The sequence below is a fragment of the Hyperoodon ampullatus genome, assembly GCF_949752795.1.
Source record: "Hyperoodon ampullatus genome assembly, chromosome: 5".
Lineage (NCBI taxonomy): Eukaryota > Metazoa > Chordata > Mammalia > Artiodactyla > Ziphiidae > Hyperoodon > Hyperoodon ampullatus.
The window spans coordinates 2,714,118-2,740,949 of record NC_136918.1 but is presented as its reverse complement, the minus strand read 5'-3'; the positions used below and the strand labels follow the sequence as shown (position 1 = coordinate 2,740,949).

The window sequence follows — 26,832 nt, the reverse complement described above, 5'->3', positions numbered from 1 at the left end:
TTTTTTTTTTTTCTTTTTCCAATTTGTGGTTTCTTTTTTCCTTTTTGCAGAAAATGCAAACAAAAGAAAAACAAGGTTTCAATTGAAGGTACATCTCTTCTTCAATATGAAGACATTAATTGAATTGGTTGGATTCCCCATGCAGTGGTCAGCAAGGTCCTTTGGCAACTGACAGTACATCTGGAGACTCAGGAGCTGGGGTTTGTTTGAAGAAACTTCCCTACACGAGTCATGAGCAAAGGGAGATGGATGTGGGGGAAGGGTGAGGACTCGGGGAGGAGGACAAAAGGAGAAAAGAAAAGAATGTCATTGGTGAGGAAGAAAATGGGAAACTGCTTCTGTTTCTTCCCTCTACCTCCTTCCCTTTCTTCTTGTAGATGGATGACTCCAGCCCACCCAGGGTGGGAGCTGTGTTCACTCTTGGTGCCCCAGACACATATTGTTTTGTCTTCACTTCTGTCGAACATCACCTTTGTGTATTTTTATTCTTACATATTTGGTTTCCCACGGCATCTTAAACCTGCGTCTGTCACTGAGAAATGAAGGTTGCCTATTAGGAATAGGTCCAGCTTATTCTTCATTGATGAGAATGCATTTCTCAGCTGAAAAGCCAGTCTCTCCAGGACATTCCACAGTGGTCAACCTCTGGTTCCCCCCCTGAGCCTGGTCCTTTTCCTTCCTCTCCTCCCCACAGAAAATGAGAGTTCTCATGCCATTGCTGTTGGTGATTGACTCATCTGGACCCTCATAGACAGAATGCTGTTCAGGATCTTCTTCTGATGACCTGCCAAGGTGACTCCTATTCTCAGGAGGTCTCTAGGAGGGAAAAAGCCACAAAAGAAGGCACGTTAGTGTTTTTCACAGATCAAAACTCGTCACAGAAGGCAAGCTCCTGATAATAGTGGGGTAGGCAAATAAAAGTGTTTAAAATCCAATGAGCCCGAGTTTACCCGAGTCTGAAAAACATCTAACTAGATATTCCCTTGCTCAGTCTCACTTTCTCCAAGCAGTAGCCCCCACCTCCAATGCCCCCTCCAACTTAGATGACCCTGGAAGTGCTGTGCCTTGTTCCTCGCCTGCGGGTTCTGGAGCAGCCCTTCATTGTGTCCATGGCCCTAGGTGGACTAGAACTTTCCTCTGCAATTTTTTTTTTAACAATGCAAGCACACACTGTATGGGGCTTCAGTTATTCTGTGAGGTTTCTGCCCAAATTAGTGATAGCCCACTGTGATTGAAAAGATGTGAGGCTTGCCTGGTTTTCTGATGTTTTCCCCTGAGTTTCCATTTTCTGCCTCTGTTTGAATTTTAACGTCATGAATTTTTAAGAAGGGTGATCTCAAAATAACTTTCAAATATCTGCCCAAGCAGGAATCCAAGGAAGATGTTTAGGGTAGGGATTTGGACTGGATTCATCTCTGAACTGTGAGTCTTAATATGAACAATTTCATGGCTTATGTTTTTCTTTGGGGAGACCCATACACCTTTTTTTAATTAATAATATTACAGTACTTGAGTGCTTCTCATGTGCCATATACTAACCCATTTATACCTATGGAAGCATTTCATAAAAACTGCCAAACCACTCAGAGTCAATGATAATAATTTACCAGCTATCATTTCTCATGTGTGTCCTGCAGGCAGACAATAGGCCAGTTGCCTTGTATGTACTATTCCACTCACCTCTTACCACAAACCAATGAGGTGGGCACTATTATTATTTGCACCTTTCTAGAGTAGGCAAGCAGGGCTCAGGGAAGTTAAGTAACGTGCTCAAGATCACACAGCAGGTAAGCAGTGGAGGAGCTGGGCTTCAAATTCAGGATGGCCTGGCTCTCAGCCACCCTGCAGTGCTGCTCTCAGAATTCTCCTAACGTCCTGACTGTATTCCCTGCGGATGCCCCCTGCCCCAGCAGAGCAGATCACTCTGTGCACTGTGCACAAGGTGTATGAGGAGGCCCCTGTGCTGGGTCCCCGTCCACAATGCCTGGGCTCTCCTGACACCTCCTTTCAGCTGACTCTCAGTCCCCCGAGGGCTGTCACTGGTCTAGGTTGTCAAATTGCCCACATCTTTTCAGCACACAAGTTTGAGAGGTATGCTTGGATTCTGAATTCACAAATTGTCCCTCAATCTACTTTATTTACATACACATATTCTTTTCCTGCCTTTTATCTCTCAAGTAGCAAACGAAAGTGCTCCAATTGTGTGTGGACATTTTTTACTTTGAAGTAAATCCCTTACTTTTCAGTTTCACTTTCCTTTTATTTTTCCTCTAGCTCTTTTTCATGTGGCTATTCCCAGACTGAGGGAACTACTCCATTTGACTCCTTCAGTTTGTGGGGGATCAGGTGATGATGGTCCCCATGACAGTGGGAAAGCAGGCGCAGTCCTACCTTCATGGACGCCCACTCTGCCCCTGAGCCCAGGCACCCTTTTCAGCTCTGTGGGTTGGGAAAGCTGGTTTTCCACTGGGAAGGGGTTAGTTTTTATTTTTGGTGTCTGACGACAACTCATAATGGTAACGATGTTTTTAGACATCACCAGGAAATGAACTCAGGTTTGAAAAAGTGAATTCTGGTGTTTAGTGGATCCAAGGCTAGAGGCACATCCAAGTCATTTCCTGGGAGAAAGTGGAGGTTCCATCATTTCAGGCAAGAATAAACCTGAGAGACATGAAGCTGGACTCTATGAAGACTGACTGCAGAGCAGGAATCTGGGATGGAAGGCTGAGTGTCAATAAGCCATCCCCCTGGGGCTCAACTGCTCAGGATGGATGACCCCCGCCTCTCCCCTGGGACTGAGCAACTGGCCTGCCCCAGCAGGGAATCCCAGCATCCAGCACTGAACCTGACACAGAACAGGTGATCAATAAGTGTTTGTCAACTGCCTGGCAGACTGACTTATCCTCTGTCAGGGAAAATGTGTGTCACAGGCTACCAACCCTGGTGCTGTTAGTACACGTTGCAGCCGGGCAGCTGGTGAGGTCCCTGCTCTGTGTGTGTGTGTGTGTGTGTGTGTGTATGTATTCAAAATTCGACTTGCCCACTCTAGTCCAGTGGTTCCCAAGCTTGGCTGCACATTAGAATCACCTGGGGAGTTTTAACATCCTGATGACCAGGTCTCACCACGTACCAAATGAATCAGAAGATCTACATTGGGTGTAGGAATCAGACATCAGTAGTTAAAGATGCCCAGGTGACTCCAGGGTGTGTATAGCCAAGTATGGCCCCATGTGGCCCTGGGTGGACAGGCTGGAACATATGGACCCGGCAGTCAGGAAAGCAGGCTTCTGTTCCCGCTTTGTCACTCCTGATGGCCGAGTCTTCAGGCACTAACATCACCTCCTTTCTGAATCGCTGAATGGAAGGGTTGGAACTAGATAGAGATTTCCCAAAATTCAGGCCCAGAAAACCCCACCCCTCCGAAATACGCTTCCATGGTATTTAATAATTTTATGTGGGTTTCTTTACTTCAGGATTTCTTATGGCCTTTAAAATGCTAATATGTGGAGTGACTCTCCAAGAGAGCGCTAAAGTGCTCAGTATTTCCCAAATTTATTTGACCATGGGACCTTTTTTCCAAGGAGAACCTATTAACATTTCCCAGAGCAGGTGCTGCTCAGAACATTCTCGGGGAAATGATGGACTACGTGGGCCTTTAAGACCCTTTCTGGCTCTCATCTGATTTGAATAAATTTAGTGTCTGTATTCTTCCACACTCTATGGGGGTTGCAGCCTAGAAAATAACTAGTGGGGGATGGAAACGTCGGCTTATTTACAAGCGCTGTCTAAGCACGAAGACAGGCTCCCAGTGCACGGGGATTGCTGCTGAATCAGAGCCCTGCCTCTTCCTGCTATGCTGTTTAAAGTGCTGGCTGGCTGTGTTCTTTCCATCTGGATGCTCTCTTTGATGGGCTGAGTTTAAAAACTTAAACGGAGGAGAGACTCTCAGTGATTAGGCAAATGACATATGGCTGTGACTTTGAAGAACTCTCATTTGGGACCCAGAATAGATCTGGGACTCCCCACCCCAGCCCTCCGTCTTTCCAAGGCGCTTCCCCGCCAGGTCCGATTCTATGCTGAGGTGGAGCCCTGAGGATGAGGCCGGAAGGCATGACTTGCACCACGGGTGATTGCAGGCAGGGAGCCTTGACCCCACCCACGGGCCGGACAGAGGTGATTCCCATCACTCACTCCGACGTCATCTGGGTGACCAGCTGGAGGGAGGTGAAGCCGGCGGTGAGGAAGCTGTCCCTGTACTGGACCATTTTGATGGCACTGAGCCAGTCATCCACGGTGGTAAAGGCAGTGAAGTCTGGGATGGAACGGTCGAGCAGGGGCTGGGAAGGCCTGGAAGACAGAGGGGAGCAGGTGACCCCAGAGCTGCAGGGACTCATGGGCAGAGCCACACTCTGGGCAGACGGCAGCCTTCATGGAGGTTCAGTAGCCCTGGTGGGATGAGGATTATGCAGGAAACCCAGGCTGACCCTTCCTTCCCTACACAATCCTGAGCTTGCATGGCTTCTCAAGGCCGGTGGCCAGTCCCCCTGCCTCTGGGGTCTGTCCCATGCCGGTCAGCCCAGATGGGCAGACGGGCACAGCAGGCAGTCTGAAGGGAAGAGAAGGACCACAACTCCTTTGTAAACTGAAATCTAAGAGATTCGCCAACCTAAGATATGCTCCTTTTACAAATATATAAAGCTCACTGCAACCTCTCCAAATCTATTGGTAACATTTTTTTCTCCGGGTTCCGTCCTCAGCTAATTGAAAGAAACGGAACAGAGCAGCCCACCACTGACCTTCCCGGGCATGTTCTCAAAGCAGAAACCCCACCCCCCACCCCAGGTACCCAGTCCAGAAATCAGGGTGCCATCTTCACATCGCCCTCACTTTCAGCACCCATGCTCAACCCTTCACCGAGTCATAAAGATTTGACCTTCAGAAGCTCTCAAACTCATCCGCTTCTTTCCACACCATTAGCCTGAGTTAAGATGCTCTCTTCTCTACCATGGCTACTACTGCCATGTCCTCCCACCGAGTCTGTCTTCATGGTCCCCTCAACAACAGGTCCATGTTATAGCCTGGTGATCCCAACAATAACCCAACTCCTGACCCTGATTCATGTCAAACCCTTCAGTGAGTGATCATTGCTCTGAAAACCAAGCTCCGAAGTCTTAGCAGGGCCTAAAGGCTCTGAGTGTCTGGCTCTTGCCCACCTCACCAGCCCCAGTCCCCACCTGGTCCCCCCACAAACTGCACTCCCAACACACTGGCCCTGTCCTTCCCACACTCGGGCCTCTGCACACGCTGCACCCTTGATCTGGAACCCTGACTCTCTACTCCCATCTTCCTTTCATTCAGTTAACGCACCCTCCCTCTTCAGCTCGCAACTGAAATAACAGGCATCAGGGTCGCCTCCCTGACGCCAGACCAAGGTGTGTGCTCTCCAAGCATCAGGCACTTCCCTGCCGCACTGGCCAGTGAAGTCTCAATTTGTATTTCTTTGGGCAATCATCTGATTAATGTTCACTGCTCCTAAATGATTCTAAGCTCCATGAGGGCATGTCTATCTTGCTCATTCTATACAGCCAGCAAGGGCACAGTGCTTAGCACATAAGCACCCAATAAACTCTGGTCGAAAGGATGAATTAATATAATAAATGAGTTAACGCTGCAAATGTAAATGAGTGATGCACAGCTGACTGTGGCTGACAGCTGACAGTTCTGTGCATTTGCTTATAACAAATCCAATGGCTCTGAATTTCTTTGTCCCACAGCAATCAGGGCCTTTACCTGTTAATAGGTTGGCCAAGGTTCCAAGTCTGCAGCTCCAACTGCCTCATGCGCTGGTGTGGTTAACAGAAAGGGTGCCTTCTGGAAACAGGATTGCCCACAAGTGGGGTCTCATACCAGTCAGACCAGATACACTCAACTACTACAGAGCCCAGTGCCCAGCCCATTTGAGGCCAATGGAAGGTAGAGATACAGATATGTTATCTTTTCATCTGTCTACAGCCCATGCTGGAGGCAGGGAATATTTCAGAGAGATAGAAGAGAAAAAGGAAGGGAAGAGTCTTGGAACTTCTTCCATCTGTGGATAAGCTCAGCCATCTCCCCCCTTGCTCTCAGTAGACTGAAGGCTGGCAGCCTCGCTCTGGGCCCTGCCTGACTATGAGACCACCCACCCCTAGGAGCCACCGGTTCCACTAGACTCACACGGCGGTGATGGTTGCCAAAGTCTTGAGACTTGCTGGGTTCCGGATCATCTTGTCCAGGGTGTTGACAATCTCTGCAAATCGGGGCCGGCTGTTACGGTCCTTTTGCCAACAGTCCAGCATGAGCTGGTGTAGAGCAGCTGGGCAGTCCATGGGTGGGGGCAGCCGGTAGTCCTGCTCAATGGCATTGATGACCTACAGTGACACACATAGGAACAGGTGTGATTGGTGATGAGCCACCAGCCAGTCATTCACAAATTAGCTTCCGAGGATGGAGCCTCCTTACCCCAGGTGTCCCGTCTTCTGTGCTCCTATATCTCCCACAGTAAGAGATTTTACATATACTTGGCTTTTCCCCCTAGACTGTGAGTTCCCAGAAAGCAGGGCCCACCTCTTCTTGTGCCTTTGTGTCCCCAGCACCTGGCACAGGGCTTGACACACACTAGATGGCTGTAAATGTTTACTGAAGAATGGTTTGAGCTTCTCCCTGAGAGGACGTCAGGCCCAATTCTGCCTTATTGGCAGCTGGTGGCACCAGGGCAGATGAAACAATGGCATATGGGCAAAGTGCCAACTATTTGCAAAGGACACCCACCAAAGCCCATTGTGACCTCATCCTTTCACTGCTATGGGAAAAGAAGGTGGGAGAAGGGATTGCAATTGGATGGAGAGCCTCCTCCATGCCAGGGACCCTCTAGATGCTTCCTAGGCATTATCTGCCTTAATCTTCATGAGGCAGTGACGGGAATTGGGTAGAAGATAATCTAGTTAAACAAATTGGTTCGGTACAATGACAACAGTGGAAATAACAAGGTGATCCAACATGAATGTCTCCAATCAGGTTTTGTTAATTTTCGCAGACTCCAGGGGATAGTTTTGTAAAGATTTTAGGATCTTTAAGTCCTTTTTCTGTTCTTCAGATTGTTGTGGTTTTCACCCTTTACTTCTTAATTTCCAATTCATTTAAAACAATTATGCCTGCTCTGTAATTTATTATAACACAATGGAAGGCCAGGAATACAATGCAGGCCTTAAGATGTTACAAAAATGTGCCTATTGAAATGGAAATATACTCACATTGTAATATTAGGCAAAACAGCAGGCTGCATAAGTGCAGGTATGGTATAAAGCAGGTATGGTATAAGCTTGCTTTTGTAAAAAAACAAGAATCAAAACAAAACAAAAACTAATAATTACACACATGCATAGAAAAGTCCTTGGAAGGATCTATACCATGGAACTAACTTGCCTCTGGGCAGGTAGAAACATGAATGCCCTTTGTGTTTCTCTTTTTGTTTCTTTGTATGTTTATTTTCTATAATAATTAGGCATTGATTTTGCATTAATATAAACAGTTAAAGCACCTTTAACCACATAGGGAATAATTTGGAGTTCAGGGATTTTCAGGTGTTTTTGCCTCTACTTTAAAAAATGTCAGATTCATTTCAACTAATTATTCCTTTTTTTTTACTTTGTAAATTGATCAGAAAGTGAATATTCTCTATCAGTTTATATTTTTACAAATTCTATGCACAGTATACAGGGCATGAGACGGGGCATGAGATAATATAATAACCTGAAGTCATTAGAGATAACCAAGGTGTATTATTCCTTCTATTCGATGTGGCAGAAAAACAAACAAGCATACAAACCACACCAGTATGATCACTTTATAAAAAAACAGCAACTGGGAATATGCACTTTTGAATAATATTTTATACCACTAACACATGTTTATCTTAGCCAGACTGTTGTTGGTCAAATTACCTGTTATCCTCTGAGGAGGGCATTTTAGCCCTATTTTCCCCATGAGGAAATGAATGCACAAACAGGGAAGTCATTTGCCTGAGGGCACAAAGCTAGCAAGGGATAGGGTTGCGAAAAAATCACAGGGGTATCTGAGTTTAATTTTTAAAAAAATATTTATTTATTTATTTATTTATCTGCGCTGGGTCTTAGTTGCAGCATGCAGGAGGATCTTTGTTGTGACATGTTTAGTTGCAGTGTGTGGGCTCTTAGTTGTGGTATGCAGACTCTCAGTTGTGGCATGCAGGCTCTTAGTTGCAGCATGCAGACTCTTAGTTGCAGCATGTATGTGGGATCTAGTTCCCCAACCAGGGATCGAACCTGGGTCCCTTGCATTGGGAGCGTGGAGTCTTACCCACTGGACCACCAGGGAAGTCCCTGAGTTTAAGTTTTGAATACCTTGAAGCCCACTCTTCCTAGGCTCTGTGGGGATGCCACAGGAATCTCAGCCTGGAGAACAGCCCTTGGAGCTATTTGATGTCTTCATGGTAGGAAACAGGGGTATGGAGCTAAACCAAGTAATCCATGAGGATGAATAGCCTTGCTTAAAACTGGCATCCTTTCCAGCTCTTTCCAGGCAGCCGGATTAAGGGGCCCTGTCACAGAGTCTCCACTCACCAAGGGGACAAGTGGGATTACCCACTGAATGGCCCCACGAGCTCTTTCTGGGTTGCCTAAGGACAAGCTAGGTGGGACCAGCAGGAGGGGCTGGTGTCCAAATTCAACTTCTTTTGGGGGTTAGGGGCCCCCAGAGCCTTCCAGTGTAGGGCAGCTCCTGTTCCCCTTAAACCGCTGGCATCGCTGCTCAAATTATTTGATGACCAGATTCCCAAATACGAATGTTCCCCCCGACAAGATTACTCTCCCGTCTGCCCATAAGAGGAAGGAGCCCTCTGCGGGGACGCAGCTCAAAGGTGTGACCAGCTGACCCGAGCACTCCTGGCAGAGCATCAAGAGACTGGGGACCCAGGCACGTGCTGACTCTTCCATCTGTGAGCTTTAGACTGGACGCCACTAAGCTGCTTTTCCCCCATCTCTTCTGCAGGCCACCTCATCGGAATTTTTGGAACACCATCCTGGCATGTGTTTTTGTACTTCCTCTGTTTGTTTGATGTGCTGACTTTCCTTTTAAGAGGACACAGAGAGTCCCTGATTCCTCCTCCCTGCAGGTCCACAGGAGTGGAGCCCCACGCGCTGTGTTAGTGATGGTGTGGCATTGCCATCAGGGGCGTGGACCTTGGAGGTCTGGGTTCAGATCCTAGCTCCATTTCTTATTAGCTCCAGAAACCTGGGAGAGTCACTTGACTTCCTGAAACTGCACAGATGGGGGTGTTAGAAGGATTAAATGACACAGTGAGGCGATGTGCGTTGAGCACCACACATGTGAGTAGAAAGAATCCCATCATCACATGGAGGCTGTCACTGCAGCCACGTCTATTACAGGGGAGGTCTTCTCTTCAAAGAGGGTTGCTGTTCTGCTGCCGGCCAACTGGAGTTCCAGTAAGATGGTGTTTGGGAAGCACCAAGCATGTAGTGGGGACTTGGTAAATGCCACCTCCCTCTCTGTATCTCACTTTTCAGGACAGACGATAGAGGCGCCCCCTCCCATGCTCTTGTTTACAAATGGGACTTTATTCCATTTGCTATTTTTTTTTTTTATGTTTGGCCCCACCTCACAGCTTGAGGGATCTTAGTTCCTGACCAGGGATCGAACCCGTGCCCTTGGGAGTGAAAAATTGAAAGCACGGAGTCCTAACCACTGGACCACCAGGGAATTCCTATTTGCTATTTCTTCTAGGTAACTTTGTTGTTATTACTCGCGTAGAGGCTCTGGGAGCATTGACGCTTCCTGCACATATGAAAAAAATAAAAGCTTTACCCTCCACTCCAAAGAAAAAGTACTAGGTCATTAATTGCTGTATGGGTAACATTTATCTATTCAAGTCTTTCTCTGAAGCACTATGCCATTGGAGATTTTTGTTCTTTTCAAGGATCTGGGTGTTTTCTAAATTTTCTGAATACATATAACTTATAATCAAATTAAAACATCATTATTTTGAAAAAGGAATTGTAGTCCTCTAATGGGGCTTTGGGATCACTCCCTGTCATGCCCGCCTCACTGGCAGGTATGGAGAAAACAGGTAGGAGGCAGGAGAACCACTTTCAGTCCAAACACCAATGACTGCGTCTGAATTGTGAGGAAAGATATGGCCCAAGCTTGGGGGCAGAGGGGGGTCCTGCTGAGCAGAATAGAAAAATCACAGCGAGTCCTGGGCCCCTTTCCTTGGTCCACAACAGGATGAGATAAATGGACGCTGAAAAGACTGGAGATTGAAATGAGATCAGATGGCGTCTCCAGAGAGAAGGTGACGGCGAGTGTGGCAGTGAGAACCAGTCTCGGCAGCTGTCACGGAGCAGGCTGACTTGCTTTGAAGGGTCTGCAGCAACGGGATGGGGTGAGGGCTGCTTTGCTCACCTGTACCCCGAGATGGTAGGTGCGGGGGTTAGGTGGGGACCAGGGACAGGTGGTCTGGACCGGGGACCAGGGCTGGAGTTCCTCTGGGAAAGGAACAGGGCCCCTGCCCTTGTTCTCCTGTCCCCAGAGGGGATCCTGGCTGCCCCCAGACGTGCACTTTTCATTAGTGAAGTGGGGCGGTGGGCGGGCTTCCTCGACCTTCCATGCGGAGGGAGAAGTGGAGGAGCTCAGAGCAGTGGAGGATCCAGGGCAGAGGGGGTTAAGTTGAGCTCTGATGTTTCAATAAAACCGCAGCTTCTCCCCACAGACACTGCCACTCTCATTATCTCTGTCAATCAGATCCAAGCCGTAGAACTTCCAAGTTCTCTCTCTGGCTGACAAACTCTCTGTACATGTTCAAAGACCTTCCTGGGCTCCGGAAGCCCAATTACCAGCACTCTGACTTGCCTCTGCAATTCTCTTTCGTAAAGCCTTTCAATTGTCATCTGTAAAATCCTTTATTGCCACCACCTCAGTGGTTTCTGATGAGTCGGGCTGCAGCTCGAGCTGCTGGGAGCCCCTCCTGGCTCTCTCCCAGGCTGGGTAAGAAGATACCTTCTGAATGGGCAAAAGTCACCCTCCGCCTTCCACAGAGAGTGGAATGGTACTTGGGACAATGCTGAGAGGCTTTATTTTGGAGAAATACAATAAGATTAGAATAAACAGCTACTTTGCAGATGTCCTTATTCCCTTTGAGGCCCAGCTCAAGTGTCAAATATCTGGAAACCTTCCTTACCTCCTCCCAAAATGTTCCCACAGCCCTGTGTATGTGCCACTGGGCTATGAACCCCCCAAGAATAGAGCCGGCAAGCACAATGCTTAGTCACAGTTAGCATACCCTGAGTGTTCGTTCAATGAATGATTTGGGAATTCTGGAAGTCTAATATCAGAAACTCCACTTGTTTTCAGCAGGGGTGAATGCATTTGCTGAGAATATCTTGAATGTCAAATCTTGCCTGTCAGAGTTTCATAATCCGTTCCATGTGTGCTGAATTGTGCTTAATCGGATTACAGTCTCTGGGCAGGACAAAAGGGGCCTGCATTTTCTGGCTAACGTTTATTACTCATCCAGCTGACAGTATGGACAAAACCAGGGTGCACCTGATTTCATGAAAGCAGCCTTGGCATCAGTTCCAACACTTACCGATTCGACATGCTGCAGGAGCGGAGGCAAAGCACGGATAATCAGAGATAATAGAGGATCTAGATGCCACACATGGTCGACAGCAGGACCTGGTTAAGGAGGCAGCCATTTCACCTCCTCTGGGCTGAAGCCACTCTACCCTGGGGAGGAGGCACTGTCATGGCAGCACCCAGCTCCCATGTTGGCTCACTGGAAAGTGTTTCCTGGACTCCCAGATCGCCACCTTTCTCAACCTTATGAGCGACAGCCATGGCTCGGAACGTCTGTCTGGAGAGAGGGCTGGCTGGGGGCAGACTTCTCCAGTTTACGAGTAACGAAAAGCCCACCCACTATGTAGGTGCTTATGGGGTGGCTGGTTTCCCCATCTGGACTGGGCCAGCCCTGCCTCTTCTTGCTTGGAAGTTGGGAAAGATACTAACTGTCCCCCAAGGTGATGGGAAGAGCAAGCAGAGAACAGAAGGTAACACGGGCGCTGCAGACTCTCCAAGGGGAGGGCGTGTGTTCAGGACACAAAGGGCGAGTGGCCCTGGGGAACAGCCCAGGGTCCAAGGCAGTGGGGGAATCCAGGTAGGATTTCGACTGGGACCTTAGCAAAGCAAATCATCCTCAAAGGCTTCCTACCTTTTAGTAATTATGAAGCAAAGTTTCCCCTCTGGAACACCTCCGCAAAATGCCTCTGCTTAAAGCATCTCAGATGGCCCTTTCCTTTCCCCCTGTCCCTTGTGAGTGGCCTGGAGGGGTGTTGCAGACCTCCACTCAGACAGGTCCCCTCCTGAGGCCCATCTGAAGCTGACCAGCTTTGGGACTCTCACTCAGCACCTCCTTCTCACTGACAGGTGACACGGACTCCCAGAAGAGCGGATTCTCAGAAAAGAAGGGCCTTTAAGATTAATTCCTCTCTTTAAAGCGGAGAGGCGTGAGTCCCAGACAGAAGCTGCAGCTGGCTCAACACGGCACATCTGTCAGAGCAGAGCAGCCTGGAAGCCAGGCCCGCCCTCCCACCAGCACGGCTTCCCTTCCTTTACACGTGATGGTGGAGCTCTGAAGTGGGGTAGAATTTCCTGATTAACTTTGGGCCTGATCTATTCATGGTTCCTGGCCATTCAGAACCAGCCCATTGTCTCCTGGGTTGGCCTGGGCATCTTTACAGGCTTTGGGGTCATGCTGGGCTCTTTGATTAGTTCAAATATTGGTACCAAGGGGATCCAATATCCCCTGCCCTGGACACCTCACGTTCACGTTCTGAGGCCCCAAGTGGAAAACAGATAGGTGGGCTTGGCGTGCCATGGCCTGTGGAACACCTGGGGTGAGGGTTGTAGCAGCCAGGTGCCACTGACACTCACATCTTGGTTGGACATATCCCAATAGGGTCTCTCTCCAAACGACATGACTTCCCACATGACAATCCCGTAGCTCCAGACGTCGCTGGCAGACGTGAACTTGCGGTAGGCGATGGCCTCTGGAGCCGTCCATCTCACGGGGATCTTGCCTCCCTGTGGGAAGAAGGCTGGTCAGCCCAACCGTAGGGTTCCTAGCTGAAGGTGCGTTGGATAAAGTGGGCACACGTATCCCTCCATTCCACCCCCGCCCCGACATTTCGTGGATGAGGATAGCTGGTGGCCCCAGGCAGGGGGACCTGCGGGGCTGGGCCATCTCACGCCGCACGAGAGGTGGCAACTGGGGCTGAGGCTGCACTTATCCCCCCATTCCCTACGTCCTGATTCTAACGTCACCGTGGGTGGGAGGAGAGAGTGAAACTGGCAGAGAAGCACTACCGCACGATACTGGGTGAGATGGGCCACGCGAGCCGTGACAGGCAGGTGATGCTCTGCTGTCCCACAGCATGTATGAGTCACGACACTTGGGCCAGAAGGAAGCAAAACAAGCCAAAACGAAGGTAGTGATTGGTAATACCTCCTGGGAACCCCTGACTACAAGATCACACTGCGCCGCCCCACTGCCCCACTTGCCTTGTGCTCCACCCCTGGGGGACAGGTTTTCCCCACTCTGCAGCCTGCAGGCAGCCCCAGCTGCACTGGGTTTACCGGGCCCAGAGCGGATGGATGCTGGCTCTCCTCCCTGCCCTTCTGAGCAGGTCGACATCCGGAGCTGCAGACACATTTTCCTAAAGGGCCACTCTTAGGTTTGTTTCTCCATTTTACCCTCTGATCCCACCCTGGGAGTTTCCAGCTTGGCTCCCTGCTTGGCCCTTGGTTTGTCTGCCAGAACTTGGCCTGTTTTGTTTACCTAAGGGGTTGATATCCATCCCTCCATACGTGCACCCCATCAACAACTAGGCAAGAAGCACTGCTTTGTGCCAGGCCTTTTTTGAGGAGCTGGTGTCCCAGAGCTGAGCCAGCCAGGGGCCTTGCCCTCAAGCTGGGCAGGCATGGGGAGGCAGACAAGAAAACAGAAACTTAATACATACTGTTAACAAGGTGGAAAGTGATGAGGGTGAGGCCGAGGGGGATACAGGGTGGGCTGAGAACCAGAGGAAACTCCCTAACATAGGAAGGGGTCAGGGAAGGTGGCCAGAAGCAGCCAGAAGGGCATTTTCCTGGAGCCCTTGGCCAGGTGTGGATACCAGTACTGTCCCTTTCTACCTGTGTGACCTAGGGCAAGTTACCTAACCTCTCTGTGCCTCTGTATCTCATTGCCAAAATGGGGGTAATGATCGCACTTACATAGTCAGGTCATCATGAGGATAAGTGGATTACGATCCATCTAGTGCTGGGGCAGGGCCTGGCATAGAGGGTCCATGTTATACACGTGGTAACTAGTTAATCAGGCAGAGTGTGGGGAGGAGGGAAGTCCAGGCAGAGAGGAGCATGTGCGGATGCTGGGGTGACAGAGGAGATGGTAACTGCCAGCAACGCAGGATGGCTAGAGCACGGGATTCTCACGGGGGAAATAGCGGGGAGCAGAGAGCACAGCAGCCCTGTAGGGCACTGATGCCACTTACGGGGTAGAGTTCATCATTCTCTAGAGCAAATGATCCTCATTTTCAATTCTCCAGGCCAAATATTAGACTTCACTCTCACGGCCCTGTGGCGATGCCTGGGCTCTGAGACCTGCAGCTCCCTATCACCTTCCCCTTCTCTTCTGCCTCCTGCCTCGGCTGAAGGAGGCTAGTTTTATAATGAGACCATTCCCACGATCTGTTCAAATCACCAGAGACATGTGCTGGACTTTAGCAAAAATACCTTTAAAATGTATAAGTGGTTAATCTGAGCACGAGTGAGAGAAAAAGAAGCAAACTGCAAAGTGTATTTTTACCTGGTTTCCTACCCGGGGTCTGGGAGGAATAAAGACTGTCTGGCCCCGACCTCCCCAGGCACACATCCAGCTTTCTGCCAGGAAGACAGCCCTGATTTCCCCCAGGACGATGGCAGGCTTTTGTGGTGGGAGACATCCTCAGCTCAAATGCCAGCAACGTGACAAATGCCTGGAGGGCAGGCTCGGGCTGCGAGGCAACTGGAAGCTCTGTTCTCACTATTCCCCAAAACATGAATGAATTTACTGGCTTTATCTCCTCGGTACCATGGCTGGGAAGAGAGGTGGAAAACTCAGCCAGCGAACAGGGAGTTGTCAGACACCTGAGGCCGGTGTCTGACAGCGCAGGGACCCCATGCTGTGTGTCCCCATTAGGGGAGGTGGTGTTGTCACACCTGGAGGGGGCCTGGGGCTCCCCCAGAGGGGAGCGGTTTCTGGTCTCTCAATACACCTGGGTTACCTGAGGTAGGAGAGAGCAGTGTGAGTGTGAGTGTGTGTGTGTGTGTGAGAGAGAGAGAGAGAGAGAGGGAATGAGACTCTGTGAGTGAGAACTTACCAGTGTGTGTGACAGAGAGACAGAGAGAACACTTGGCCTTGTGGGTCTGTGGGTGAAAGAGAGTTAGGGATTATCTTTTATGCATCTGTTTGTGTCCGAGAGAGGAGGGAGGGGAGACGAAAGTGTGATTCTTCTGAACTTCAAAGAGGAAATGTGGGAGTCTGAAGGTGTCCTCTCTCCTGAGTCTGGAGCAGACCCCAGGGCCACCGGTGACAGCTGTTGAGCCCTCCCTCCTGCATGTCAAGTAGCAGTGCCAGGCCCACGGACGCGCCTCAGTCCTCCTGCCACCTTGCGCTGTTGGGCCTCACTGAACACGGAGTTTGGCCTGTCACTACCCCACCCCCATCCCAGCAGGTGGCAGAGCCTTTGAGAAGAGTGGCCAGACAGGCAGGTGACAGCTTGTCACCACCGGCCCTCTGCCACGAGAGCAGGGGGTGCTGACCTCCAAGGCAGCCAGGGGAGCACGGGGATGGGTGTTTTCCTTCTGAGAGTTTTCGATATCCTCTCAGCCTTTCAAACATCATGTCGTCAGCATTGCCTTCTGATGCTCGGGGTAATTATGGTGATGATTATTTAACCCGTCTTCAATTACATGGAAGGAAATCTATTAATGTAGAGGATGGTGACCAGCTCCACGCAGGGGACTAGGAGAAAAGGAAGTGGGATGGTGTTGCAGCCACCAGGGCTTCTGTTAGTGAGGGAGGTCTTCTTGCCGGAAGAGAAGTCAGGGCTGGAAAGGCCAAGGCCAAGGCACTCCTGTGACTGCCAAGTTCTCTGAGGGTCCCCGTTATTACCAATGCAGGCATGAGGAAGAGGCATAAGGAAGGAGTGATTTGCTCTGTTGGATGGGAAGAAGCATGAGGGAAGAATTCTCAGGGGATGGAGACCAGGCGAGACTCTCTGGAAGGAATCTGTGCCCACGTGGCCAAGAGGGGCCAACACTGGGCTTGAAGAGAGCATTGTCCCCTGCACAGGTTCCTCAAAGCACCAGATGACTCGATGCCCCCAGGGATGTTGAGGTCACAGGTGTGCATTCGGCAGGGACCTGGTTCCCCGAGAGCTGCATCAGGGGGGCACTGTTGGGGTGTGGGGGAGGGAGAAGAGGTGAGGAGGGAGAGGCATCTCACCGCTCTCAGTGTCCTTCACACACTGGCCTTCCAGGTAAAGCTTGGCATTGAATGGTTGTGCTGCCCAGAACCTTCAAAAGTTTAACATCTCTAAAAGTTTGCTTCAGAATAATCATGCCTTAATTCAGGTATGAGACACACTATAAAGATCGTGTGTGTGTGTTGTGTGTGTGTAATTTGATAAAGTAGGAGACGACGTCTGGCAGCAGATTAATTGTAACCTAGCCATCTTCAGGGGCACCTGCTGATAACTTACATCTACACGTGCCACCAGGAGTGATGCCGACAGGTAGAAGGTTTCAGCATAGAAGTACTTTAGTCTCTCAGCCTCAGCCAGCCTGCAGCAAACATCTATGCAGCACCCACTCTGCCTGGCACCCTGCTGGGAACCTGGCAGTGACGAGACTCAACCCTACTCTCAAGGAGTGAAGGATATCCCCAGTGCCACCCAGACAGCTCACGGCCTTGCCACAGTGACATTAGATAGGCACAGCTCATAGCTTTCGTTTCTAGAACCCACCCAATTGTGGAGTTTTCCAGGCTAAAGTCTGAGCATAGGACTGATTTCCCTTGCTAGTTACTTATCCTAGAGATGCCCATAAGGGTAATGCTTCTGTGTGTCTGGGCATTGCTACAGTACTTTTCTCCCCCATCATGTGTGAGAGGAAGTCTCAGCAGGGATATAACAGGAATTCAGACGCTCATGAATATTGGGTATCATGATCATGGAATCATTGGAATCGTGCCGCATGAGGAATCCCCTTGAAGTGATAGGTTTATGACGGAGATCATCACACAATGGTCCTGAATTTCACAATGCTCACTCTTGAATAGGTTTGTAATATATAAAACATATTAGGGTTGTTTTGAAGAGCCAACATTATATATACGTAAATCACCCAGTATATTATTGTTGCCATTAAACAAGAATTTATTGAGTGTTGTGAGTTGATTTATGCCCCCCCCCAAAAAGATACGTTCAACTTTTAAACTCCTGACCTTATTTGGAAATCTGGTCTTTGGGGATGTAACTGTAACCAAAGAACCAGCCCCAAACTGGCCCTATTCTGTTTCTAGCAATACACTGAGTTGTTTTTCAGAGACAACAGAACAAAACTGCAAGTCGTGCAGCTGAAGCATACTCAGAGGAGAAATTTTTGATCTCAAATAACACCCGGAACCAAAGTTTCTCCACCCCACAGAACCAAAGAACTGGGACATGACTGGAACCTGAATGCTGGAACCCTTTCAGAAACTAAGGGTGCGCTGTCCATGAAGACCGGTGCTGAAGTCTCTTTACCATACCTTACCATAAATGGCCAAGTTCAAAAGCCCTCCAATCAAAACCTGCCCCACCACTGCTTCCACATACCAACCATCCTCCCCTAATTTGAAAAACTGTGACCCAACCCTGGATCAGGGAGACAGATTTGAGAGCCTTGCCTCCTGACTACTTGCTGATCAACCTCACAATAAAGCCTTTTCTTTTCTCAAATGCTGGTTCCATGGTATTGGCTTCTATGCATGTCAGGCAGCAAGCCCTTTGCTTGGTAACATAAAGTAAAAGATGAGGTCATACCAGATTCGAGTGGTCCCTAAATCCAGCCAGTGGTGTCCTTATAAGAAGGCCATGTGAAAACACAGAGATGTAGGAGAGAATACCAAGTGAAGATGGAGGCAGTGATGGGAGTGATGCATCTACAAGCCAAGCAACTACAAAGATTGACAGCAACCACCAGAAACGAGGAGAGAGGCATGGACCAGACCCCTCCCTGGAGACTTTGGAGGGAATATGAGCCAGCCAACACCTTGATTTTGGACTTCTAGACTCCAGAACTGGGAGAGGAAAAAAAAAATCGTGCTGTTTAAAGTCACCCAATTTGTGGTACTTTGTTACAGCAGCCCTAGGAATGAATACATTGAGTATATACCATTTTATCAGGCACTAGTTTAAAAATACTGTTGTTAAATTCCCAGGTGGCAGATCCACCATGGGCTACTATTGGGGGTGAGGGAAACCTCTAACATTTAGGTGGAAGCCCAGCAGATAAACCACAGGGTCCTCTGTAATACTTCCTCTGTGCTGTTGCTCAGACCCGGCCAGTCTACTCCTTGAAGGACTGCCCTTTGCTGAGCAATGTGAGTGCTGTGGGGTGAGGGCTTCGAGGGACAGACCCTTGGCATCTCCACTGATGCAGAAACGAGGACAACAGTCAGAAGGCAGCTCTGGAGCCACATCACTACCCCTGCTCACTGGAGAGGTGGGACATGCCTGAGGGAGAACCACCCTCACTCCACCAGCAGTGTCCACACACCCAGGTGGCCACTCCAGGCCTGGGGAGCTTCATCTTAATTGCACAACAGTAGCTGAAGGCCATGTCAATATCCCTTTTCCTGACATACCGATAAATACTAGCGTGTGCTTCTCAAGCTTGGTTACCCATTGGAAATCACTCTGGGGAAGGTTATTATTATTATTATTATTTTAATGCCAGTGGGTGTTCTAATTTCTTCAGGATCTCTGGGAGTGGTGCTCAAGCATTGGTAAGTTTTAACATGCTTCAGGTGATTCTAATGAGCAGTCATTAGTCACAAGCACTGGCCTGCAGCCGTGGTTCTCAAATTTGAGTGTGCATCAGACTCTCCTGGAAGCCTTGTTAAAACACACATCACAGGGCCCTAACCTGGACTTTCAAATGTACTAGTTCTGGGACTGGCTTTGAGAATTTACATTTCTAACAAATTCTCAATGTGGTTCCTACACTTTAAGAACCACTGGCACAGATCAATCCAGCATAAGTCATGGACTGAGTGAAGTCTCATCTCATATACCAACTCTGGTCATTGTTAATGGCTGGGTTGAGAAGGATTCTGAGGCTTCATCTGGGCTCAGCAAGGAATGCTGCCATGACTACTGAGTGATGCCTGCTACAGGTGAGAGAACGAGTAGCCTGTATATGGCAAGTATTTATCTCACTGCACTGAACAGCAAAAGATCTTAAAATGATGGGGAAAAGGGCAATGAGCTGGCTTCATCAAAGTTTCTGTCCAGTGTATCTAAGGCTCAAGGGAAATGGAGGGTGAACTGGGGTGAAGTTTACATCACATATAGCAAGTGGCCCTCTGGAGTGGCAGGTTGAACCCTCCCCTTGAAGCAGTGACCATCCTGACCATGTGGTTGACCAGCCTTGGCTCTGTGCAGCCCTCTATAGACAGTTCAGACACAGATGGCCCTGCCCTAGGGTGCATCCATGCGGCACACACTCCTTCTGCTCTGCAGTCACTGTCCACTGCTCCCCAGTCACTGTCCACTGCTCCCCAGTCACTGTCCACTGCTTTGGACCCAGAGATCTAACGTGATTCTAAGTGTTAAATTAAGAAGGTATTTTAGAATGAATGTCTCTTTTTAAAAACACTCTGGAAAGTACACTGACCCATTATGCCCAACCTAATGAGCAAAGTGATTTTTCCAGATAAGACCCATATCAGCCAAGAAGAAAAAGAAGTTTCTGCCAAAAAGGTTATCTTTCTCTGAGCATTACCAGGCTTCTAAGAGCCAGTGGAAATGGCTTCTGGCTGCTGGATTGCAACTGAGTCTATATAATAAAGAGGCGGTTTCTACTTCCCCAGGATGCCAGGAATTTGCATGAAAACAGTCTCTCAATCTTCTGAGAGAGTTCATCTGGCCCCGCTGCTTATTTCTTTCCAGAAGCCACAATCTTGATGGTGACACTGTAATTTATTACCATGCTAAGGATTATGATACAACCTACAGAGAATTCGAACTTTAGGTGGGAAACCGGCTGCATGGACAGGTGAGCTTTTGGAGAGAGGATGATCTCATTTGTCATGCAAATGGCACAGAGAACAGAGAAAAGGGCCGGGAGAAAAGACACAATGCATTGGCTGCAGACAAAATTGTTTCTAAATAGAATGTTTTTCAAAGCTTTTCTTGAAGCATTAGCTGCTCCTCCAAAATGAATGACACAATGTATTTTGTACTAGTAATAAAATATGTGATTTGAATAGCTACAAATGGAGAGATTTACAGTCAGTGGGGTACATGCTCCCTCTCCCCTGAGCTTTGTGAGCACTGAAACCCTTCTGTGAGATGCCGGAAAGGTAATTGCAGCCCAAACATCATTTTCCAGCAGCGAGAGAAAGGCCTATTTGGACATAAATTAACTAAAAATATGCGAATGATAGTGTGTGTTTCATGTGTGAAGAACAGAAAGGCCACTTGGTTACGTTTCCCAGCTGGAAAAAAAGAAAACCAACCCTGTTCTTCAACCAAACAGACGTTGTTTCTCTGTACTCTACTGTCAGGGCAAACAGCTGTTTTTTACTATCCACCCCTGAAATAGCCCCTGATGGCTGAGATGTGGGCATTTAATTATATATATTTTTATCACACAGCACTTCTCGAGTTTATAATTAAAAAGAAAGGGTGGAGAGACAAGGGCTAAACATTCACATGCGGCCTCCACTCATTCCACAGGCAGGCGGTGGGGACCCTCTCCAGGCAAGGTCAGGGTCTGTAGAGGGAAAGAGAACAAACCCACTTCTGCCCTGAGGAGGGCGCTGTGTGGGGAATTCCGCAGCGGTAGCTGGCAGGGATGATGGGGCTTAGTCTCCTCTGGTGCAACCCCCAAGCCTGGGCCCAAGAGGGTGGTGTGGGAGGGTGAGCCTCTATGTGACCTCGGAATGGCATGGTTGGCAGGGAGGGCCAGCAAACGGGATGGTCAGGCTTGAGGAGGAGGCTAGCCAGTCACCCTGCTCTCTACCCTTCCCTGCCCGGGCCGGTCCAGGGTGTATTGGCTTCTTTTCTGAACATGGCAGGAACTGTGCTTTTCCCTGGAGCTGCCATCGCCACAGCTTCACTGCTGCCTGTCTGCCTCGCCCTTAGAGACCACAGTTCTCCTCTCCTTTTCTAGTGCATCTGTTTGCCTCAGTAGTGACACCTGGCACCAGGTCTCTGTGGCTCCTGTCTCTGTGAACAGGCCGTGATGGCTTCCCCACCTTTGTCCCAAGTGTCTCCCCTGTGACCCTCAGGCAGGCACCCGCTCTTCTCCCATTCTATTCCCACCTCTGTGCATGGAGACACTCGGGCTTCCTGCCGCTCTGAGGTAGGGCTCCGCCTCCTAGGGCAACGTGGCAGGGCTCCAGACGCTGAGCCGTGCGGGGAGGGCGCCGGTAGGGTGGATGCTCTGTCTGCACGCCCGTCCTGGGGACCTCTGTCCAGCTCTGCGGGAAGCTGAGGGCTTTATTCCTTGTCCTAACCGAGCTGACTAAGCCTTCAGTGTTTTCCCTCCTCTTCTGTAAGCATCTGACAGACTGTGGCAACCCGTTTTCTCAGGTATACTAGGTCTATTCCTTATTCACAGGGTAATCTCTGGTGCCTCCCCGACGTGCACTGGCCACGCCTCTAGCCCCTCTTCCGGCCCCCACCCTCCAGAAGCTATTTTAAAATAATCTGTCACATTAAACAGCTTAAGTTCTTCTGGCCTCCTGAACTGCACTCCCTTCTTGGCACGGCTTCTCCCTCAAACAGTCCCGGCAGTTATAACCAAGTCGCTGAACCACTCTGTCTCACGGTCTCCACCTGCCAATAGGGATAATAATGCTTAATTATCTCAGAGGGACATACGAGGTGCTGCTGGCTGATGCTGGCAGCGTGTGAGATGCGTGAGTGAGGCTGCTGCGCCTGTCTCCCGGCAGGAGCCCTGTTCCCGGGGCCGCCTGTCCTCTCTGGTGGCAGTGAGGGAACCCAGGGAGGGCAGGGCCAGCCCCAAGGACCATTCGGGGAGGCCAGCTCCTCCTGAGTCCCTTCCTCATCAGTTATGTGAACCGGGGGAGGCGAGGAGGGTGGCCATGAGTCCACACCTGATAGAACGTGGAGGGGACACTTGAAACCGATCCTTCAACTCCCAATGCCGTGCTGCCTTTTCCTCAGAGCAGATAATAGGAAAGAAGATGGAAGCATAAATGGAGATAAATGTCCCTGCATGTGGACGGCAGGGGCATCTTTTCTCTCCCAAAGTGGGGGATAAAAGGACTGGTTCCTGTTTTGCTTTTACAGAGCGTGGAGCCCCAAACTCTCAGCCAAGGGTCCCGTCCCGCCTGTGCCATAATCACACTCACACTGTCTAAGTCCCAGTGAGTTTGGGGTTACAAAAGTCCATGGGAGTCTACTGCATTTTCGATGTTTGGGGAACGTTTGTTGAGGCATAAGAATACTAAAGAGTATCTCAAAATGAAATGAGAAAAAAAAATGTATTGCTTTCTTTTTAAAATAAAGTATTAACAAGCACAGTGTACTGACCGGGCATACGCTGAGAAGACTGGTGGTGGTGCCTGCGTAAGGAAAGGGATAGGGCTGTGCAGAAATCTCACAAACTGTGGCAGGAGTATACACTGGCAAAAAAGTTTTGGGAAATGAACGTTTTTCCTACCAGAATTTAAAATACGCAGTTCTTTTGCGGTACGCAGGCCTCTCCCGTTGTGGAGCACAGGCTCCGGATGCGCAGGCTCAGCGGCCATGGCTCACAGGCCTGGCCGCTCTGGGGCACGTGGGATCTTCCCGGACCGGGGCACGAACCCGTGACCCCTGCCTCGGCAGGCAGACTCTCAACCACTGTGCCACCAGGGAAGCCCAAAATATGCAGTTCTTAACATCACCATGAGGAGCCGACGAACATCCTGTGCTCAGATGTGGTACCCTGAGAAGCACACACCATCATTTATGTAATGCATGATGCAGAGCCTGGGTCTAATCGTGAGGAGAGATCAGACAAAGCCCAAAAGAGGAAGCTTCTATTAAAAATAGGGGCAGTATTCTTTAACAATGTCAATATCATAAAAAATAAAGAAAGGCTGTGAAAATGTTCCAGATTAAAAGAGGCTTTAACAACATGACAATGAAATGCAATATCTGATCCTGGACTGGATCTTGTACTAGGAGGAAAAAGTGCTAAAAAGGACTTTTGGGGGTCAGTTAACAGTATTAGAATACAGACAGTAGATTTGATAAAATTATTTTATCCATGTTAAATTAAATTAAGTTGACAACTGTACTATTACAGTTATTAAGAGAATATCCTTATTCTTAGGAAATACAGAAATGCACACTGAAGTATGTGTTACCTTATGGGGATAAAAGCCATGATGTATGCAGCATGTCTTCCAAGAGTTTAGGAAAAAAACAAGTTTTGGTCAGGAGCAGGCAAATAACAAAGAAATGGTGTGAAATGATAAGAATAGGTAAAGAATCTGGGCAAAGGTTATGTGGGTATTGTTTTCATTATTCTTGGAACTTTTCTTTAAGTTTGACATTACTTTAAAAATTTGTAAATGTGCAAATTCTTTGGCCCAGTAATTTTTTTCTTGCAATTAATTTTGTAGAACTATCTATATAAGTGTGCAGAGGCATCTCCTTAAGAATATTCGCTGAAGCATTGTTTGAAATAATACATCAGAAGCTACCTAGATGGCCATCAACCAGAGCTTGTTTAAAAAGGGAGCTTGTTAAATAGTTTCTACAACTCATTCATACAAAGGATGCCTGAGAAAGAATCTAAGAAACCTACAGGATCAGCAGCAAAATGTTTCCAAAGGCAGGAAGTAAGGTACTAAGCCGGGAAAAGTTCATGTTCATGATGCATTGTTAAGTGACAAAGCAAGGTGATGAATGGATTGGTATGTATATTGAGACCATTTTTGAGACCATTAAAAATATAAATACACACACACACACACACACACACACACACACACAAGCTGGGAAGGAAACAAACCAAACTATTCATGACTGACTCTGGGGATTGGGAAGGGAAAGTCTTTTTCACTTTTTACTTTAAACATACTTTTTTTTTTTTTTGATGTTTTTAAGCATTGCTTTTAAAAATAAAACCATAATTTTTTTTTTTTTTTTTTGCGGTGCGCAGGCCTTTCACTGTTGGGGCCTCTCCCGTTGCAGAGCACAGGCTCCGGACGCACAGGCTCAGCGGCCACGGCTCACAGGCCCAGCCGCTCTGCGGCATGTGGGCTCTTCCCGGACCGGGGCACGAACCCGTGTCCCTGGCATCGGCAGGCGGACTCTCAACCACTGCGCCACCAGGGAAGCCCTATAATATTTTAAAATACAGCATTCTAGAGACTTCTTTGGGTCCCTTTTTTCAGATGGGCTGACGTTTCAAGTTGGACCAATGAGTCCCTTCTCCCTGCCTGGTCTGGGATCAGTCCTCCCCAGATGTGGGGGGAGGGAGTGGAGGTTATGACAGGCGTAAGTCTGGTGAGGGAGGCCAGTGATAACAGCCACTAAAGAGCCTCAGGGAAAGCGTCAAGTCCAGGCTGGAAGAGCAGGAACTGAAGGGTATCTTCTTCCCGCTGTGTAGAGCCCAGCTGTCTTGGGACAGCCATCTCTCTCCCTAGGTACACAGGCTTCTGCTCTAGTCAGCACTGACCAGTCTCCTTCTTGGTATCTCAGATCTCCAGGCATATGTGTGTCACTCATTAATTAATTTCTTAATTCACTCCAAAAACACTTACTGAGCAGCACACAAAAGCTCGGGGATGCTGTGATAAAAGAGGAAGCCAAACCAGCTGCTGGGAGAGAAGGATGCAGGGCCGGGTGAGACCACGAGGCATGTGGCAGAGGCTTTGAAGAGCCACTGAACAGCCTGGACGAGGGCACTGATGTGAAAGCTGGTACAGGCTGTACGAGCAGCATTGAGAGCACGGCGGGGGCTGGACTGTGGGCTGAGCTGTCCAAGGTTGTCCCCAACCTCTCATTCTTTTGGCCTCGGATTCTGTTGTCTCACCTCGGCCTGCACTACAGAACTTTCTTGGGGTGTACTGGGACCCCAGCTTGATTTAGACTTTAGCCAAAGCTGCTTGCATCTTATCTGTTCCTTCTCTTGACTAATCTATTTTCTGTTCTACTTTAGGATTTATGCTGTTTTCCCATTCTTTAGAAAAACCAACTCCTGGAGATCTTCCTGCATTCCCAGACTTAGCTTTCTCTCAACTTGGTGGGTCTAAAGCCCTGGTCTGCCTCCCTGCCTGACCTGCCTGGGCCCATTGGAGCCCAGAGATGGGTTGACCATATGGTGGTCCCAAAGGCAGCTGGGTTCTTCACAGTGGGAAGGAGAGACCCATCAGTGTCTACTCCTCCAACCCTGAACTTGACTTTTTTGCTGTGGCACTTAGTGGCTGTTATCACCAGTACCACTCACTAGGGCTTTCCTAATCTCGCTGTAGCCTCGAAGCTCTATCTAGAACTGCCAGGCCTCTGTTCCAGAATTATCTGGAATTGTGAGAGTCATGGAAGCATCCCCTGCTGAAGTCTAAGACTCTTCAGAGAGTTCAGAACCCATTTTATCTGGGCCTGGTGAACTGTGAGCCCCTCCAAAATAATTCCCATTTCCACCAGGTCCATGGTCTCCCAAGGCCTGGGAACCCAGTGTTTTATAGGAGCCTAAAAGTTTCAGGAGATAATCCTCAACCACAAGTCAAGAGAAGCTCTCACAGCTTCCCAAGATCTGTGGCCTCTGCACGTGGTAAGCAGAGACTGCTCATCTGGTCTTGGTGGAGAGCCTCCCAGTGGTTCTATATCCTGTAGGAACATTTCAGCATCATCTCTTGAGGCCTCTCAGACTTTCACAATTCTGAGCCCTCCAGGTCTGTATTTTACTACCTGTGGCAAAGGATGGGTGAGGTTAGGACAGGTGGACGTAGAGGGCAGAGCAGCCATGAGGCAGAGAACCAGGAAGTAATGAGCCAGCATATTTGTGCGACAGATTGGAGCCTGTCTGCCTCCCTGCCTCGTCCGACCTCCCTTCAAGTAAATCAGACTCTTTAGATCAAAGGCGTGGGCAGAGTGATGGGACAAGACCAGTCTGAAAGGTCATAACCTAAAACAGGGATTGGCCACCTGGGGACAGAGGAGAATCTTAATGTTTTTAGCCAAAGGTCATTCCAAAAGTTCTCAGGTAAAAATCATAGAGAGTGTGATCTTCAGAATGTTATTAGGTTGAATTTCCAAGCAAGACCAAAAAAAAACATTTTATTGGGTTATGGAACTAGCATCCAAAATATTCTCTTGTCAATGACAAGTGCTGGCCTGCTGGCTGGAGTTGGAAAAGGTCATTTTGCAGCCATGGTAGTACTGACTGGTTCAGATAAGAATCATCAGTGGATGC

General features: G+C 48.9%; 1 protein-coding gene across 2 annotated transcripts in view; it reads right to left on the bottom strand.

The window, feature by feature from the left end:
• Positions 1-707: 707 nt before the first annotated feature.
• EPHB1 (EPH receptor B1) overlaps positions 708-26,832 on the bottom strand; it is a gene marked incomplete at both ends in the record, with an annotated part of 429,284 nt that continues 403,159 nt past the window's right edge. For both annotated transcript variants that reach the window (XM_079705534.1, XM_079705535.1), the window contains 4 exons: positions 708-816; positions 4,192-4,347; positions 6,214-6,407; positions 13,021-13,170. In XM_079705534.1, the coding sequence (XP_079561660.1) occupies positions 708-816; positions 4,192-4,347; positions 6,214-6,407; positions 13,021-13,170 (609 nt within the window). The remainder of the gene's footprint in view (positions 817-4,191; positions 4,348-6,213; positions 6,408-13,020; positions 13,171-26,832) is intronic.